The sequence below is a fragment of the Ctenopharyngodon idella genome, chromosome 3 (assembly GCF_019924925.1).
Source record: "Ctenopharyngodon idella isolate HZGC_01 chromosome 3, HZGC01, whole genome shotgun sequence".
Lineage (NCBI taxonomy): Eukaryota > Metazoa > Chordata > Actinopteri > Cypriniformes > Xenocyprididae > Ctenopharyngodon > Ctenopharyngodon idella.
In genome coordinates this window covers 8,156,428-8,171,373 of record NC_067222.1, presented here as the reverse complement: position 1 = coordinate 8,171,373, position 14,946 = coordinate 8,156,428, and the positions used below count along the sequence as shown (strand labels likewise).

Sequence of the window (14,946 nt, the reverse complement as noted above, 5' to 3'; positions counted from 1 at the left end):
CACATGCAATGAATGGGATCAAACTTTGAAGGCCATAGGGTCAGCCATCAAACACTGAACTGGACTAGATCCAAAAAGCAACAATATGAACACAAAGAGGTCTGAGACCACATTCCTACTTAAGTGGACCGAAAAAAGATCGGAGTCCTCTTTCAGGGACAGGGACAGTCTAAAAGTAAAGAGAACTGTGTCCTTTTTCACTTGGTTCATCTCTTCGTCCACTTAAAGCAGTGTGAGTTCGGTTCTTTTAAAGAGGACTCAAGTGTAAAAACACCCTGGCATTGTTGTATATTATCAGTATATGATTTTCTAATTTATATTAGAGATAATATAGCTGATGATGGTTAATAACAAATAATCTCATTTATTTGTCTGATGCATAATAAGGTTCTTCACCTTATTAGTTTCAGAGAAACAACAGTTTATCTTTCCACAAGATAATGTAACTCTTCCATAGCCACATCCAACTTAATTTGTTTTTGTTCTTTTATGCGTCTTATGAGCTTTATTCCTTTATTATTCATGGTATTAATTTAGTAGTAGTGTTAGTTATTCATGTTTATCTTTTGTTAATAAAATGTATTTTATTACACTTGTGTCTTCCTTGTGCTGATAATATAGAAGAGGCTCTACAAGTTAATGATCTCACCAATCTTTTAAATAAATCAGCTGACCAACTCCCTCCACTTTACTTTAACTCTAAATGATTGAACACCCCCCTGTTGGGAGTGTTCTCATACTGCCAAGGTAAAAGACCTTGGCTGCGTCTGAAATCGCATACTCTCGAGTAGGTATTTAGTTTGAATAAGTAATTACTTAAAAGTACGCTCTATATAGTATGAGTGTGTGTCATATGAATGTAATCCGGACGTACTACATTTGCCATGTTGACCTACCAGCGTCAGTTGCGTCACTTCACTACCATTCACAAATGCTCTACTGTGGCCTCATGGGATAGTAAAGTGTCCATCGTATGCACACTTCAGGATCTCGCTAGAAGTAGTAACTAGGTCATCTGGGTACTTTTTGTCTACTCTTTTATGAGTACTGTGTGAATTTGGATATACCTCATTTGTCACATACTGTTTTTTTCCCTAATATATAGTAGGGAAGTATGCGATTTTGGATGCAGCCCTTGATTGGTGTCACAAACTAAGAGGGGGTGGGGTGGGGGGAAGTGGTCATCTAATGTGCTCATAACCACAACCTTAAGTGACCCAAAGATCACGTGAGTACTAAGCACTACATTTAATAATGTTATATTGTGGCTTTGCGTGACTAGACATTTAAATTAGTTACTCACGGATAATGGATCCTCTGTACTCTGCAGTAGATTTCCATTCTTGTTTAAATTTAAACGGCTGAAGTGTTGCCAGAATTGGTCAACGACGATTTCCAGCCCAAAAGCTCTCAAAAACCTGCCCAAATCATTCACTATGAAAAGAATGTGATATAATTCTATTGTCATGACAAGGTGTATGTACCATTTACCTCCTTAAAACTAAATAATGATAACAAAATAAAATTATAAAAATGAATCAATTCTCCTGCCAGGAGAACAATACAACAGGAAAACGGATCGAAACACGGCAAATACAGTAAAAGAAAATTAGCAAATGACAAATATGTCAGAGTGCACAAGACGAAGGACAGTACCTTATTTGATTTCAATTCAGTCGTTCAACTGTTCTCTCAGGGTTATATTTATAAAGAGATCGAGTCCCACCACAGGTGTAATCCACGTTTTAAGAGTCACTCTTCCACTCTTTACTGTAGATACAACTTATATTTCTGACACTTTGTCATAGATATACAGCTAAACATTTTCGCGCTAAAAACCCGTCACTCGTTAACTATATGCTCGTGAACGATCGCGTCTCCCTGCTGATCGCTGCTTGCTCTTCGGCGACGGCCGACCAACGACAGCCGACTCTGGTGGGCCTGAGTGTTCAGTAACATTATGATGACTGATTTGTGATTTTATGGAGTACTTGCAATGAGTTTTGTTTATAAAATTTAGATGTCTGAAAATTACCTGCTCAATCTAGTAACCGGCTGAGACTCTGAGACTCTGACCGTTAGTTGTGACGCATCTCATATGTAAATAAGAGGATCGCAACCAATCACAATTTGCGCTTTTTAAATAAATTATTTTATAGTTTTATGTCAGTCATTGTATCTCAAATAATTGTTAAATATATAAAATATAATATATAAATAAGATCCAGACACTGCTATACTTCAAAACTGTTAGGCCTATATAAGAGAAATTATATATATATATATATATATATATATATATTCTCTCCATAAAATTTGAAATTAGTTTTTTTTTTTTCTCTTCACACTCCAGTCCAGTAGGAGGCGGAAATGCGCTTTTATGTTGGTTTTCCAGCCACCATTAAACACCAGCAGAAGAAGAAAACATCCTGCAGACTGGTGTTCAGATGAAAAAAGCTCAATGTTTATCCAATTACCTTCATAAAATAACACTGAAACATTGTTTCAATATTTTCAATTGCTAATAACATCTTTGTGCTTCAACTATTCATCGACGGAGCGGTAAGAGAGACACCCGAATTATTTATTTGCGTTAACACCTGTCGCCAACTCATAATAACAACGGCAATAATACTAACAACAACAATAATATTATGCATCTTTAAAAAAAAAGAGCATGTCTCAGGTTGGGATGTTAGTACAGATGATTTAAAATGTGAGTTTTATTAATACTGTTGTATTTCAGTTGGAGAGTTCAGCTTCTGAATGATTGAAAAGAGTTTGATCATCAGATCCACATTGAGCACAAACGATCAGAGCTGATAATGTTCACAGACATGGACTATGAGCTGGAGGAGGACAAACTGTGAGTAATATTGATAATTAACATATAGCACATCAATATTTATTTGTCTACATGATGTCACATCCTGTGGTGTTTCTACAATGGGGAGGAAATGGAGATATTAATGCAAGTCACACTTATTGCATTGCATGTTGTCAAGTATGAAATTGCAATTGAAAGAAAGGAGAGCAAGCACTCTTCAAGTAGAGCATTCGACAAAAAGATAAATCAGCAGATCTGGTGTATAAAATGAAGACTATTTAACACGTGTGTGATGTTGTGTCTGTGTCCAGAGGGATTCCTACAGTTCCTGGAACAGTGACTCTGAAGAAAGACTCACAGAACCTGATTGGGATCAGTATTGGGGGCGGAGCTCAGTTCTGCCCGTGTCTCTACATCGTACAGGTCACACTTTTACTCTCACGTCCTCCTCTGACTATGGGAATGTTATGTATATGTATGTTTTTGCTGACGCTTTGAATATTTCGTCAAATGCACGAGGGCCACATCTAAATAATGTCCTCTGTTTTCTTGTCAAAGTGCAACAGAAAGCTTCATTTTAGGGCTGGGTATTGACACAAATTTCATGATTCAATTCACAAGCTCAATTTAAATTTGATATCGATTCATTTGGGTATATATCAGGTACAGTTCACGTCAATTTTTCTCAAGGAAAACAGGGAACCTGTCAGTCGGTACATTACTATAATATTAAAGGTTAAAAAATAATTAATTATACAAACTTTTAAATTGCACATAAGGTTGTTTTTATAATAATAAAGTTATAATAACTTATAATAATAATAAAATAAAAACATTTAAACGTTGGCTTTTTATAATGGATTTATTCAAATGTACATGAAGAACAAGTAAAAATATAATGAGTATGTAATATAGTGCATATATTTATCAAAATGCTGCTCTCTCTAGTTATTTTTTCTTCTGAACTATTGAGTTTATGGTCACTGAATGGCTTTTCTAAGCTAAAAGTGTGACAAATTGTTCTCAAGCTGTTTTATTGACACCTTTCCTCTTTTGAAACACTGACTGAGCGATTACATGTGATGCAGCTGACAGGATTTGAAAGCTGAGCCTTAGTTTCTGATCAAAAGTATCAAAGCACAAAGTTTATTGTCATTATTGGATGGCAGGTGGTACAAATAATGTTTAGTGAAGTTTTGTTCATGCATCAACTGAAAACAGCACTGACTAAAAGATCAATTTTTGGGATTAAATCATTTCTTCAAAATGAGAATCGAGAAATCTATATTTTTTACTTCATTTATATGTTAAAATCACTGAAAAGCTATATCTGCAGAGGATGTCCACACTCCTTTTGCCTTTTTATGAATTTGCAGGTGTGATTCATGAGTTATGATGTCTTATTTGAGATGACAGAAATCATGGTTGTGTGTTCAGGTGTTTGATAACACTCCGGCCGCTCTGGACGGGACTCTGGCCGCAGGAGACGAGATCACTGGAGTGAACGGAAAACCGGTGAAAGGAAAGACTAAAGTGGAGGTGGCCAAGATGATCCAGACAGTGCAGGTGCGTTTATAAACGTGTCTATCCAGAGTACACGTTGTTTTAAAGTAGCTTTATGGAGATTCATAATGTTAATGCTTATAATATCTTATGTTTCAAAGTCATATTGAGCCGTTTAGAGCTGGACGATAATGTCGTCTACATTTTTGGAGACAATATAAACCATCAATCAGATGAGATATCCTCATTCCTTTAACATCACTCAAGCAAAACTGCTCGTTTGATGATTTGAAACTTGAATTAATCAGTCATTCTGGGGTTTTTTTTTCCAGTTTTGTTGTAATACAGTTCAAATAACCTGAAACATGTCATTTCCAAAGTGAAGGTATTGTTTTTTTAAACACTATTGTTAAGTGTTAGATTTACAGTTCATTTGTTTGCAGTTTTTGCAGAAATTGCATGCTAACTAAGTGAATTTATACTCTCATTTGATAGAAACAGTGTGAAAATCTTTCATGTTTTACAGTGTTAAATAGTGGATTCTTCATATGAATCATGTTTATTCATGGAAATTATGTCATATGACATGAAATTAAACTGCAGAACATTACAAGAACCACAAGTATTATTATCCATAGATTGACATAACATTGACCCATATATCATCAAATGAAAACTGCTGCTACACGCCTGCAATAGTCTTTATCAGTAAATCACATGATGTTTTGTGAAGGATGGGTTTATTAGTCTTGATGAATGTGTTTGTGATCTGCAGGGTGAAGTCGTGATCCAGTACAATAAACTACAGGCCGATCCGAAGCAGGGCAAATCTCTGGATATTGGTAAAAACTGTTTACTTACAACAGTAAATATTCGTTGTGTTTGAATGGAGGCAGAAACGTGTTTGTTTCTCTCTTAGAGCCTAAGAAATCCCTTTTATTTTTTCCCAAAATTCTTTGTGTTCCATTTATATTTTTCTAGATTGCACGTTAATATATCAAATAAAATTCATAAAACCTTAACAATTTTGAAATGTAATCAAATCAATTCCTTTGCACCTGAACCTTTCATTTTGATTTTTGTTGTCAACAGAGATTTATTTTTAGATATTTATTTATTATAAATAGTAATATTTATCATAGTTTCTTCAAGTTAAAGCAAGAGTTTATTCTGTCGGTTTGTGGTGAAGATCTTTGTGTGTGTATTTTGACAGTAATATGTGTGTGTGTGTGTGTGTGTTTCAGTGCTGAAGAAGGTGAAGCATCGTCTGGTGGAGAACATGAGTTCAGGAACCGCAGACGCTCTGGGTCTCAGCAGAGCCATTCTGTGCAACGGTCAGACCGCCTGTCTCTCTCTCTCTGTCTGTCTGTCTCAGTGTCTTATTTCTTTATACAGCATATTTTATACACAACTAGTAAATCAAAATTTACTTTATCTACTTCCCCTCCTGCATTAGACTCAAAAGCCACAGTATGAAAATGAGCTTTAAGGGTTGATTTAGGAGCATCAAACGTCAGAGATACTCTGATATTTAATCCTCATCCATCTCTCAGGTCATTTTGTCCTGAAATTATTATTTTTTTTTAATTGAGTGGTCCAAGACTTCAGGACTTTATTCGCACTTGAACTTATAATATACACACACGAATTGACTGAATTTGAGGAGTTTATGTGGTTGTAATAAAAATAGTAACAAAAGAGTCCCTCGTAGGTCAATTTGACCCGCATAGGAATGAGTGGAATGTGTGGAATGTTTTTTTTTTTTTTTTTTACATAAAAATCAGTCACAATGCAGACCACAAACAGATATGAAGTGGTTAGATTTGAACACATTTCCTGCTGTCCACCTCACTAACTTGAATTATTACAATATCTGACACTTCAGTATATATAGAAAAACCTTTAAAATTACAACTTAAAAAGCTAAAATTTACCAACAAATGATTTTATAATGTCTAAATAGATACCTGAATGCATAACTGAAGAAATAACTTAATAAAACTGTCTTTAGGACCTATAAGAACCATTCATTTGCTCCATATAGAGCTATAAGGCCATCTAGTGGTGAGAGTCATGAAATATCATGTTGTATTATTGTTTTTTTCCACAAGAGGTCAGCTGAAACACCCAATGTAAGATATTTTCAGCTGAATCAACAGAGTTAGAAATGGTGAATTTAAGTTGACGGAATGTGTTATTAATATATAATTATTTATTATTTATTGATAAAAATCTAGTAATTTAAAGGAAAAATTACAAAAAAAATCTCCAAAAATGCATTTAAAAAAAGGAAAAATTTTTATCAAAATAAAATGATATAAGCTTTCTGGACAAAAAAAATAAAATAAATAAATAAAAGTAGAATTGTAGGGCTTTTACCTGAGCAAAATAAAGGGACAGGGCCTGGTTGAGTTAGTTAGTAGTGTTGAAACTGGCAGTTATGGTAAGGGGCGGGGCATTTCCCAAACACACTTGAAGTGCTTGGCAAATCACAACACACTGCTCCAGCTGACCAATCAGAGCACATTGTGCTTTTCAGAAGAAGGAGCTTCATAGAGACAGGAACTAAACGGAGCATTTACTGACAGACTGGGAAGAGAGGAGCTGCAACAATGGAGAATATGAGGAAAATAATGCACATTCAAGCATAAAAACCTGTTCTAGTAGAGCCCAAAAACAACATCAAGACTGTAAAAGGGCATATTGTGGCCTCTTTAATAATAACTGTCATTTTTTTAGTTCAGATTAAATGTGCAGGTCATGAAAGATTTTTATTTATAAAATGAATCTTGTTTTTCAGAAAATTAAGATTTTGGACTGTGATGGTATTTCTATGACAAACAAATTTAAACCCCCAAATTCTCCTTAATTTAGGGGTTAAATGATTTCCAGTACTGTAATGCACTCAGATTTTTGCTCTTGAGTTTTTATTTAATACCCATTTGTGATTCTCATCATTGCAATACAATATATTTTTCTACACAAATCATAGTACAACAAATGACTTGTATCGTTATTTCACATTACAGTACTTAGAGATTTCTTGCATCCTTTGTTTGGGAGCTCCATCACTGAGAGTATTGACAGGTTCATGTGTGGATATGATCTGTGAAATCTGTGTTTGTGTGTTTCAGATGGTCTGGTGAAGAGGCTGGAGGAGCTGGAGAAAACAGCTGAACTTTATAAAGGTCATTCATTCACACTGATGCTGCATTAAACCAATGACTGAGAGAGTTTCACAGGGAAATAACCTGAGTGTTTGTGTGTGTTTAGGACTGATGGAGCACACGAAGAGACTCCTGAGAGCTTTCTATGAGCTCTCTCAGACTCACAGAGGTCAGATATCACAAACTCACACACACAGTAAAGGGCCGTTCACACTGACCACAGATTACAGTGACAAGAGAGACTAGTTTCAATCATAATGTGTGTTTTAAGTGACTTTAGTGACATTATCAAAGTCTTTCTCACTTTCTCCTGCAGAACGTTCATTTTATAGACAAGAAAGACTGATAATGCATCCAGTTTGTGGTCAGATATTCAAAAGAGGGACTATAGTTACACAACTCACCCGTAACATTAAGTTGTCTGGTATTAATAACCAAATATGACCAACAAAACACTCCACCATCTCCATCATCCTCTATATTCATTTGATGTGTGATTATAATGTTTGGTTTTCTCTCTCAGCGTTTGGCGACGTGTTTTCTGTCATCGGCGTCCGTGAGCCGCAGGCCGCCGCCAGCGAAGCCTTCGTCAAGTTTGCTGAAGCTCATCGAAACATGGAGAAGTTCGGCATTCAGCTGCTGAAGACCATCAAACCTGTAAGAGATCAGATCTGACATGATTTATTATTCTTACAGAGATACTGACTAAAATATAGATGAATGTAGAGTAACTGTAACATACATAAAACATATGGTGTATAACAACAAAAAAATACATTAGTTAATGAGCAATAGCGTTTATTAATCTTAATGTTAATTTCAACATTTACTAACACATTTTTAAGTGTTAACATTAGTTAATGCAGTGTGAACAAACAATGAACTGTATTTTTATCAACTAACATTAACAAAGATTGTTGTAAGAAATATATTGTCCATTGTTAGTTCAATTGCATTAACTAATGTTAACAGTAACAAGGGTGAGACCTTATAGTGAAGTGTTTACTGATAAATATTATTAATAGTAACACCTTTAATAATGCTGTCTGTCTGTCAGATGCTGCATGATCTGAACACGTATCTCCACAAAGCGATTCCAGACACCAAACTCACCATCCGCAAGTACCTGGACGTCAAGTTTGAGTATTTGGTATGAAACCATTTGAGAAGATTCATTTGGAGTGTTTATGGTGATTTATTTAATTGATTATTGATGTGTGTTTGTGTTTATTCAGTCATACTGTCTGAAGGTGAAGGAGATGGATGATGAAGAGTACAGCTGTATCGTAAGTTCACTCACTTCATTCATTTACTCTTTGTATAAACAAAACTCTTGTTGGAAATCTCAGAAGCGAAGACCAGGAGACTTGGATGTATCTTCAGCAGATTCTTTATTGAGAACACGTGCTGTCGGTAGCTGCAGTCATCAAGTCCAACTAAGGCAGTGTACATTGTAGTTTATATACATTTTAGGGGGAAGTGCTTAGAAAAAGAGACAAAGCACCTGGCTGACGACCTTAAACAAAGCGTGCAAATGAAGTATCCAGGTATAGGAACCCGCCCCAGACTCTAGAGTGTCACAAGTCCTATATCCAATCAGCATAACTATTCAATAAATGGGCCTCGGGGGCCAACCCTGTGGTGAAGACTTCCTCATAGGTTTCCCCCTCTCTCAGTAGTTTATCCCCACCTTACTGGTCTATAGGTGTCAGGATTAGTTCACTTTCATATAAAATTTTCCTGATAATTTACTCACCCCCATGTCATCCAAGATGTTCATGTCTTTCTTTCTTCAGTCGAAAAGAAATTAAGGTTTTTGATGAAAACATTCCAGGATTATTCTCCTTATAATGGACTTCAATGGACACCAAACGGTTGAATGGAGTGTGCTGTAGCATAACATTTAAGGCTGTGAGTGTACCTAACCAGTGTTCCCCAAATGGTGGAAGTGACAGTCAACTTTCTTTTGTTCAGAATGAGTCTTTCAGCTTTCTTGTAAATTAGTGGGGAAATTAAGCACTCACAGCCCAAATGGTTAGCATGTCAGCAAGCTATTGCTCCAAGTGTTTGGAGAAGAGGGGAGGGGCAGTTTCAATGTAGCAAGTAGACTGAGTAGGAGCTGAGTAAACCTGTTCATTTCTCTTAATGTCTTTTTGTTTTTCCTACACTCTTTCATCCAATGTCCAGGTTTACCACAGTAATGACAACTGCCCTCTCTCTTAGGACATTTACATTTCTGTTGATTCTCTGTGTTGACCTTAAAGGATGCTGCTGCAATCTTTAATCTTGCCTTGGAGTCTCCTTCCCAAGTAGCTAACCTATCCAAGTTGTTTTGCAGGGTTTCATTGGACCATGTGAGGTCTAAGAAAGGCAATGCATTTCTGTATTCTGATAAAAGCCCATCAAACCACATGCGGACCAGTGGTCCATTATCCTCTAACACCTTCTCTGGAGTGTCTGCTATTCCACTGTATGCTGCAGCCGACTGACAAAATCTTTCAGTGTACTCACTTACAGTTTCATCCCTCTTCTGTACACAACTAGTGATCTTTGACCAGTCCACCTAAGGTCCAACAAGGTTCTGTAACACTCTCAGAACTCCTTCTCTCAATTCACCTTTGCTGGAATGCTGAAACTCAGAATTATTTACAGCACTTTCAAAATCACTGAACTCTGACTCTTTCAGGATTTGTGACATTAGCTGGGTGACTTAAGGTAGGGACATATCATAGAGCTTCATTTTTCTGGACAACTCTCTCCTAAACTCAGAAAAATTTCTCTGCACTGATGGCAAACTCTTAGCAAGTCTTTCTATGTCTTCAGGACCTAGAGCTTTACTGACTGCTTATAACTGCACTATGGCGGTTGCAGATGGAACAACATCAACCCCTTTTACCCTACTCTGAGCCTTTTGTCTCGCTCCACACACTTCAACTGCATTTACATCTTTATCCATCAATCCAATATTGATATTGTTCTCTATTCTACATAAAGACTGTAAGTCAAGATAACTTTCATCTGACTGTTGGTCTTTTGAGTCACTTTTGGTTGATGCTTTGTTACGGCCCAACTTCCGAGTGAGGCAAGACACTCGAGTGTGCAACTGTTTGTTCTGCACTTCCAACTTAGCAATACGTTGGATTTGTTCTTGTGCAATGGATAGAGTAAATTCTCTGTGGCAGCAGATAATGCCCTTCATATTTTTCTTCCGAATACAAGTACCAGGTACTTTTTTGCATTCTTCAATGGACCAAACTTCTTCTGGATGAATCCCAAATTTCTTTGTCAAATCCAACCTGACTGACTCAGTCACTATTGAGTCCATGTGCTCTCCTAACAATGATTTAAACTCACTATCTGTCAATAAAGGGGTAGCTAGTCCACCTTTCTCAGTTGTTGGAATTAGTCCAGCGTTCTTTCTCAACATTTTGTAATGTCTTTCTGGCACAACAGTACTCATTCAACACTTCCCTGACAGAGCAGAGGATAACCTAGTTTATACACATCGTAATGTATTCAGCCTTCCCTGGCAAACAGAGTAGAATCAACTTGCTAACACACTGTAAGAGTTGTAACAATTGTAACCTTCCCTGACTTAACAGAGGATGAACTTTCTTCTGTAGCAAAATAGAGGATCACTATATTCTGTTAACACATCACCTTCCCTGATTAAACAGAGGATAAACAACCTTCCCTGATTACACAGAGGATAAATCACCTTCCCTGGTAAAGCAGAGGATAAATCTGCCCTAACTTTACAGAGGATAAACCATCTCTAGCAATGTAGAGGATAACCACTTCCCTGGCAAAACAGGGGATAAACTACTGTTAACACACTGTAAATGTTGTTAACCTTCCCTGGTTGAACAGAGGATGAATCTTCTCTAACTAAGTAGAGGATGACTAACCTGTTAACAAAACCCTGCAGCTGTTTGTTAACACTTCTCTGGCAGCGCAGAGGATAACCACATGTACTGGTCTGTAGCGGTTCTTTGGATAGAATGACACTCACCAGATCGTGGTGAGTCTGAATTAATGAAAAATTCAGTCTGGAGCGAAGTCAGGTGAGAAGCTCTATCCGGGTCACGGCACCAAAACTGTTGGAAATCTCAGAAGCGAAGACCAGGAGACTTGGATGTATCTTCAGCAGATTCTTTATTGAGAACACATGCTGTCGGTAGCTGCAGTCCTCAAGTCCAACTAAGGCAGTGTACATTGTAGTTTATATACATACAGCGTAAGCTTTTTGAAGAATACGAAAGTACGGTTTTGGCGGAAGCACTTGGAAGGCGATCATTTGTTTATATAAAGCATATACATTTACTTTTTTTTTTTTTTTTTTCAAAAATGACAAATAGTTTCGCTAGATAACACCCTTATTCCTCATCTGGTATCATTTAAAGCCCTTTAAAGCTGCACTGAAACTGTAATTTTGACCTTCAACCGTTTGGAGGCCATTGAAGTCCACTATAAGGACAATAATCCTGGAATGTTTTCATCAAAAACCTTCATTTCTTTTCAACTGAAGAAAGAAAGACATGAACATCTTGGGTGACATGGGGGTGAGTAAATTATCAGGAAAATTTTATATGAAAGTGAACTAATCCTTTAAGGGCTAGAAACAAAATTCTTCTGCCATTTTGAATTTTCTAAAAAAAAATGCTTTTTTGAACTCCTCCTAGGCCGTTGCTCCGATTTTCACGAAATTTGAACCGGATCATCATTTTCAAAAAACGCACGAAGGAATTTTACGTAGTACTTGTAAAAATTGATGTAAGGCTGTATCTCAACGCTTTTATCGTATTCAGACAAAACTTGGTCTGTCACCACAAGCATGACCTGAGGTAACATGCTGCGTTTCAAGCAGCTCCACCTACTGGTCCGGAGATAGGAAAAATGGCTATTATTGCTTATGACTTCTGACCGGTTTGTCCAAAAATTAAACATGTGGTCTCGTTCAATTCAGGGAGTCATGCCGAATTGATCCAAATTTCCCATATTGGCCATTTTTAATTTTGTCATAAAATGATATATTTTACGAATGCATTAGCATATCATTATGAAACTCAAAGTTTCGGGGCAGCGCCACCTTAACTTTTGATTAAATTAGCCTATTGTAATGAAACACTGGTCTTCATAGATTCCTTGGGTCATGCCAAGAACATAGATACAAATTTTGCCTTATTTGGCCAAATTTCCTGTCCACCATTTTGATTTTCTTTCAAAACCTACTTTTTCGAACTCCTCCTAGACCGTCTGTCCGATTTTCACCAAAATTGAATCGTATTATCTTCGGACTGTGCTGACAAAGTTATGGATTTCGTGTCGATAGACAAAATCGTTTTCACTTATCACAGCAACAAATTTGAGGAATGATGGCATATTGACACCAAACTTTGCAAGTGTCATTGTCACCTCACTCTGCCAACACCACATTAATTTGGTCACAGCGCCACCTATTGGTCGAAAGTGATAAACCATTAAATCTTTACTAATGACTGTGTTTATGATTTTTCAGTTATTTTGCCTAAAATCATCTTAATATGCCTTTTAATTGCTCACTGTTGCAGTCAGTGTGATGCTCCCAGCCAGGCATGACTTATTGTGCCTTCTTTGTGCTTGGCCCCTTAATGGCTGCTTGCAGCTATATTTAACTCTGTGTTTTTTGTGTTTCAGGCATTGGGTGACCCGTTGTACCGCGTCAGCACCGGTAACTACGAGTACCGTTTGATCCTGCGCTGTCGTCAGGAAGCTCGTGCACGATTCGCTAAGATGCGCAAGGACGTTTTGGAGAAAATCGAACTCCTGGACCAGAAACACGGTGTGTTGAGCAGATAGAGACGCATCAGAATACAGCGCATGATCTTTTTTACTCTGCTTTAACCCTTTACGTTCCCCCTTCAGTTCAGGACATCGTGTTCCAGCTGCAGCGCTTCGTCTCGGGCATGTCGCGCTATTACGACGACTGCTACGCCGTGCTGAAAGACGCCGACGTGTTCCCCATCGAGGTGGATCTGTCCCGAACCACCATCAACTACGGCGGACAGAGTCTCTCCTATGAGGACGAGGAGGAGGAGGAGACGAGCAGAGCAGGAGACGAAGACGCTCCGCAGACTGAGAACGGAGCCGAGAAACTCATCGATGATGAGTGAGTGAGTGAGTGAATGAATGAGTGAATTAATAAAGGAATCAATGAAGGGAAAGTGAATGATCTCACTGCGGCAGAAAGAAACTACAGATGAGATATTGTGTGTTCAATGAAAGATGATTTATAAATAATATGAATTAAATCATTAGATTATATATTACATATTTATATATGATACATTTCTATTATGATAAAACTACACTGATCAGACAGAAACGGAATCACTGAAGCGCCTGGTTGCCATGTTACATTTCAGTAAAATGTTATGTTTAGTTACTAAGGTGATGGAATTTAAACTTTTAAACAAACATTTTTTGTTTTCTTTGCACTCTTTTGTTTAAAACATTTCAAATGAATGGGACCTGAAGTTAAATATTCAAATGAGTTTTTGCACAACTTGTGTGAGTTTCTATTTACTTTTGTTGCCTCTGAAACACTGGATGAATGTCTTATAGCATTAAAAAAAACACTGTTTTGTTGGTCTTTGTTTGGGGTTATTTAATTTAATTCAATTGTGTAACTGTGGTTTATGTACATCCTAGAACGATTCAAATGTCTTTAAGGTAAGAAAAACAATTATTTAAACAAGTTTGATGAAGAAAGATGATTGTGAAACCTGTTTTGTGTGAGTAAAAATATAAATCAGACTTGTTTTATGGGCTTTTTCTTATTAAACGTCTCAGTTTCAGGAATATGTGTGGTGCTTTCCATCTCCTTTCCTCTGAATGATTCACGTTTGTGTGATGGCAGAAGCTCAAAACCGACGGCTGGCATTTTAACTGGACTAAACCTGTTTTAATTGTCCGAATCAAAGGTTTTACAATTCAAATGTAATAAAAATATCAGTTTTTAAGCAGAACTTTAGTAAAACTGTAAACAAATTAGCCAGACAAACGTGCAGTTTATTATTTTTCACTGTGAATCACTGATACAGTTGATCAGGATATAGTTGAGGAGGATAACCATGTAAAAAACCGCTAACAAAATATAGATTCAACATTTCAGTTACATTCTCTTAGATCACAATTATTGTTTAATGAATTTTTAACCCATTTACATTATTGGTAATGTAAAAATTCATGAATCATGTGAGAACTCGTCTATTAATGCTTTTGATTATCGTGTTTTTGAGTTTTAAATTTATGTTCATGTAGTTTTAAGCGTTGAGGTATTAAAAGAAAGGCAAGTAAAACTAATTTAGTCCTGCCAATAAGAACATCGTTTAGATACTTTAAACCAGATTAATTCCAAGGCCTCAACTGTTTTTCTTTCTTTCTTAAGGTAAATTAGTTTTAAGGCTT

The 14,946-nt window shown here is 36.7% G+C and overlaps 1 protein-coding gene across 1 annotated transcript; it reads left to right on the top strand.

The window, feature by feature from the left end:
* Positions 1-2,390: 2,390 nt before the first annotated feature.
* On the top strand, positions 2,391-14,337 carry pick1 (protein interacting with prkca 1). The gene is made up of 13 exons (XM_051889373.1): positions 2,391-2,562; positions 2,747-2,866; positions 3,139-3,250; positions 4,265-4,393; positions 5,106-5,172; positions 5,575-5,664; positions 7,465-7,518; positions 7,604-7,666; positions 8,021-8,154; positions 8,555-8,647; positions 8,733-8,783; positions 13,174-13,318; positions 13,402-14,337. Exons 2-13 carry the CDS (start codon positions 2,826-2,828, stop codon positions 13,647-13,649), a joined length of 1,227 nt encoding a protein of 408 aa, XP_051745333.1. The 5' UTR covers positions 2,391-2,562; positions 2,747-2,825; the 3' UTR covers positions 13,650-14,337.
* Positions 14,338-14,946: the final 609 nt, after the last annotated feature.

Excerpts from the sequence above, each read along its gene's own strand:
- pick1 (XM_051889373.1), top strand. The coding sequence starts at position 2,826 with ATGTTCACAGACATGGACTATGAGCTGGAGGAGGACAAACT. Across the intron at positions 3,251-4,264 it reads CGTGTCTCTACATCGTACAG|GTGTTTGATAACACTCCGGC; the intron begins GTCACACTTTTA and ends TTGTGTGTTCAG. Across the intron at positions 5,173-5,574 it reads GGGCAAATCTCTGGATATTG|TGCTGAAGAAGGTGAAGCAT; the intron begins GTAAAAACTGTT and ends TGTGTGTTTCAG.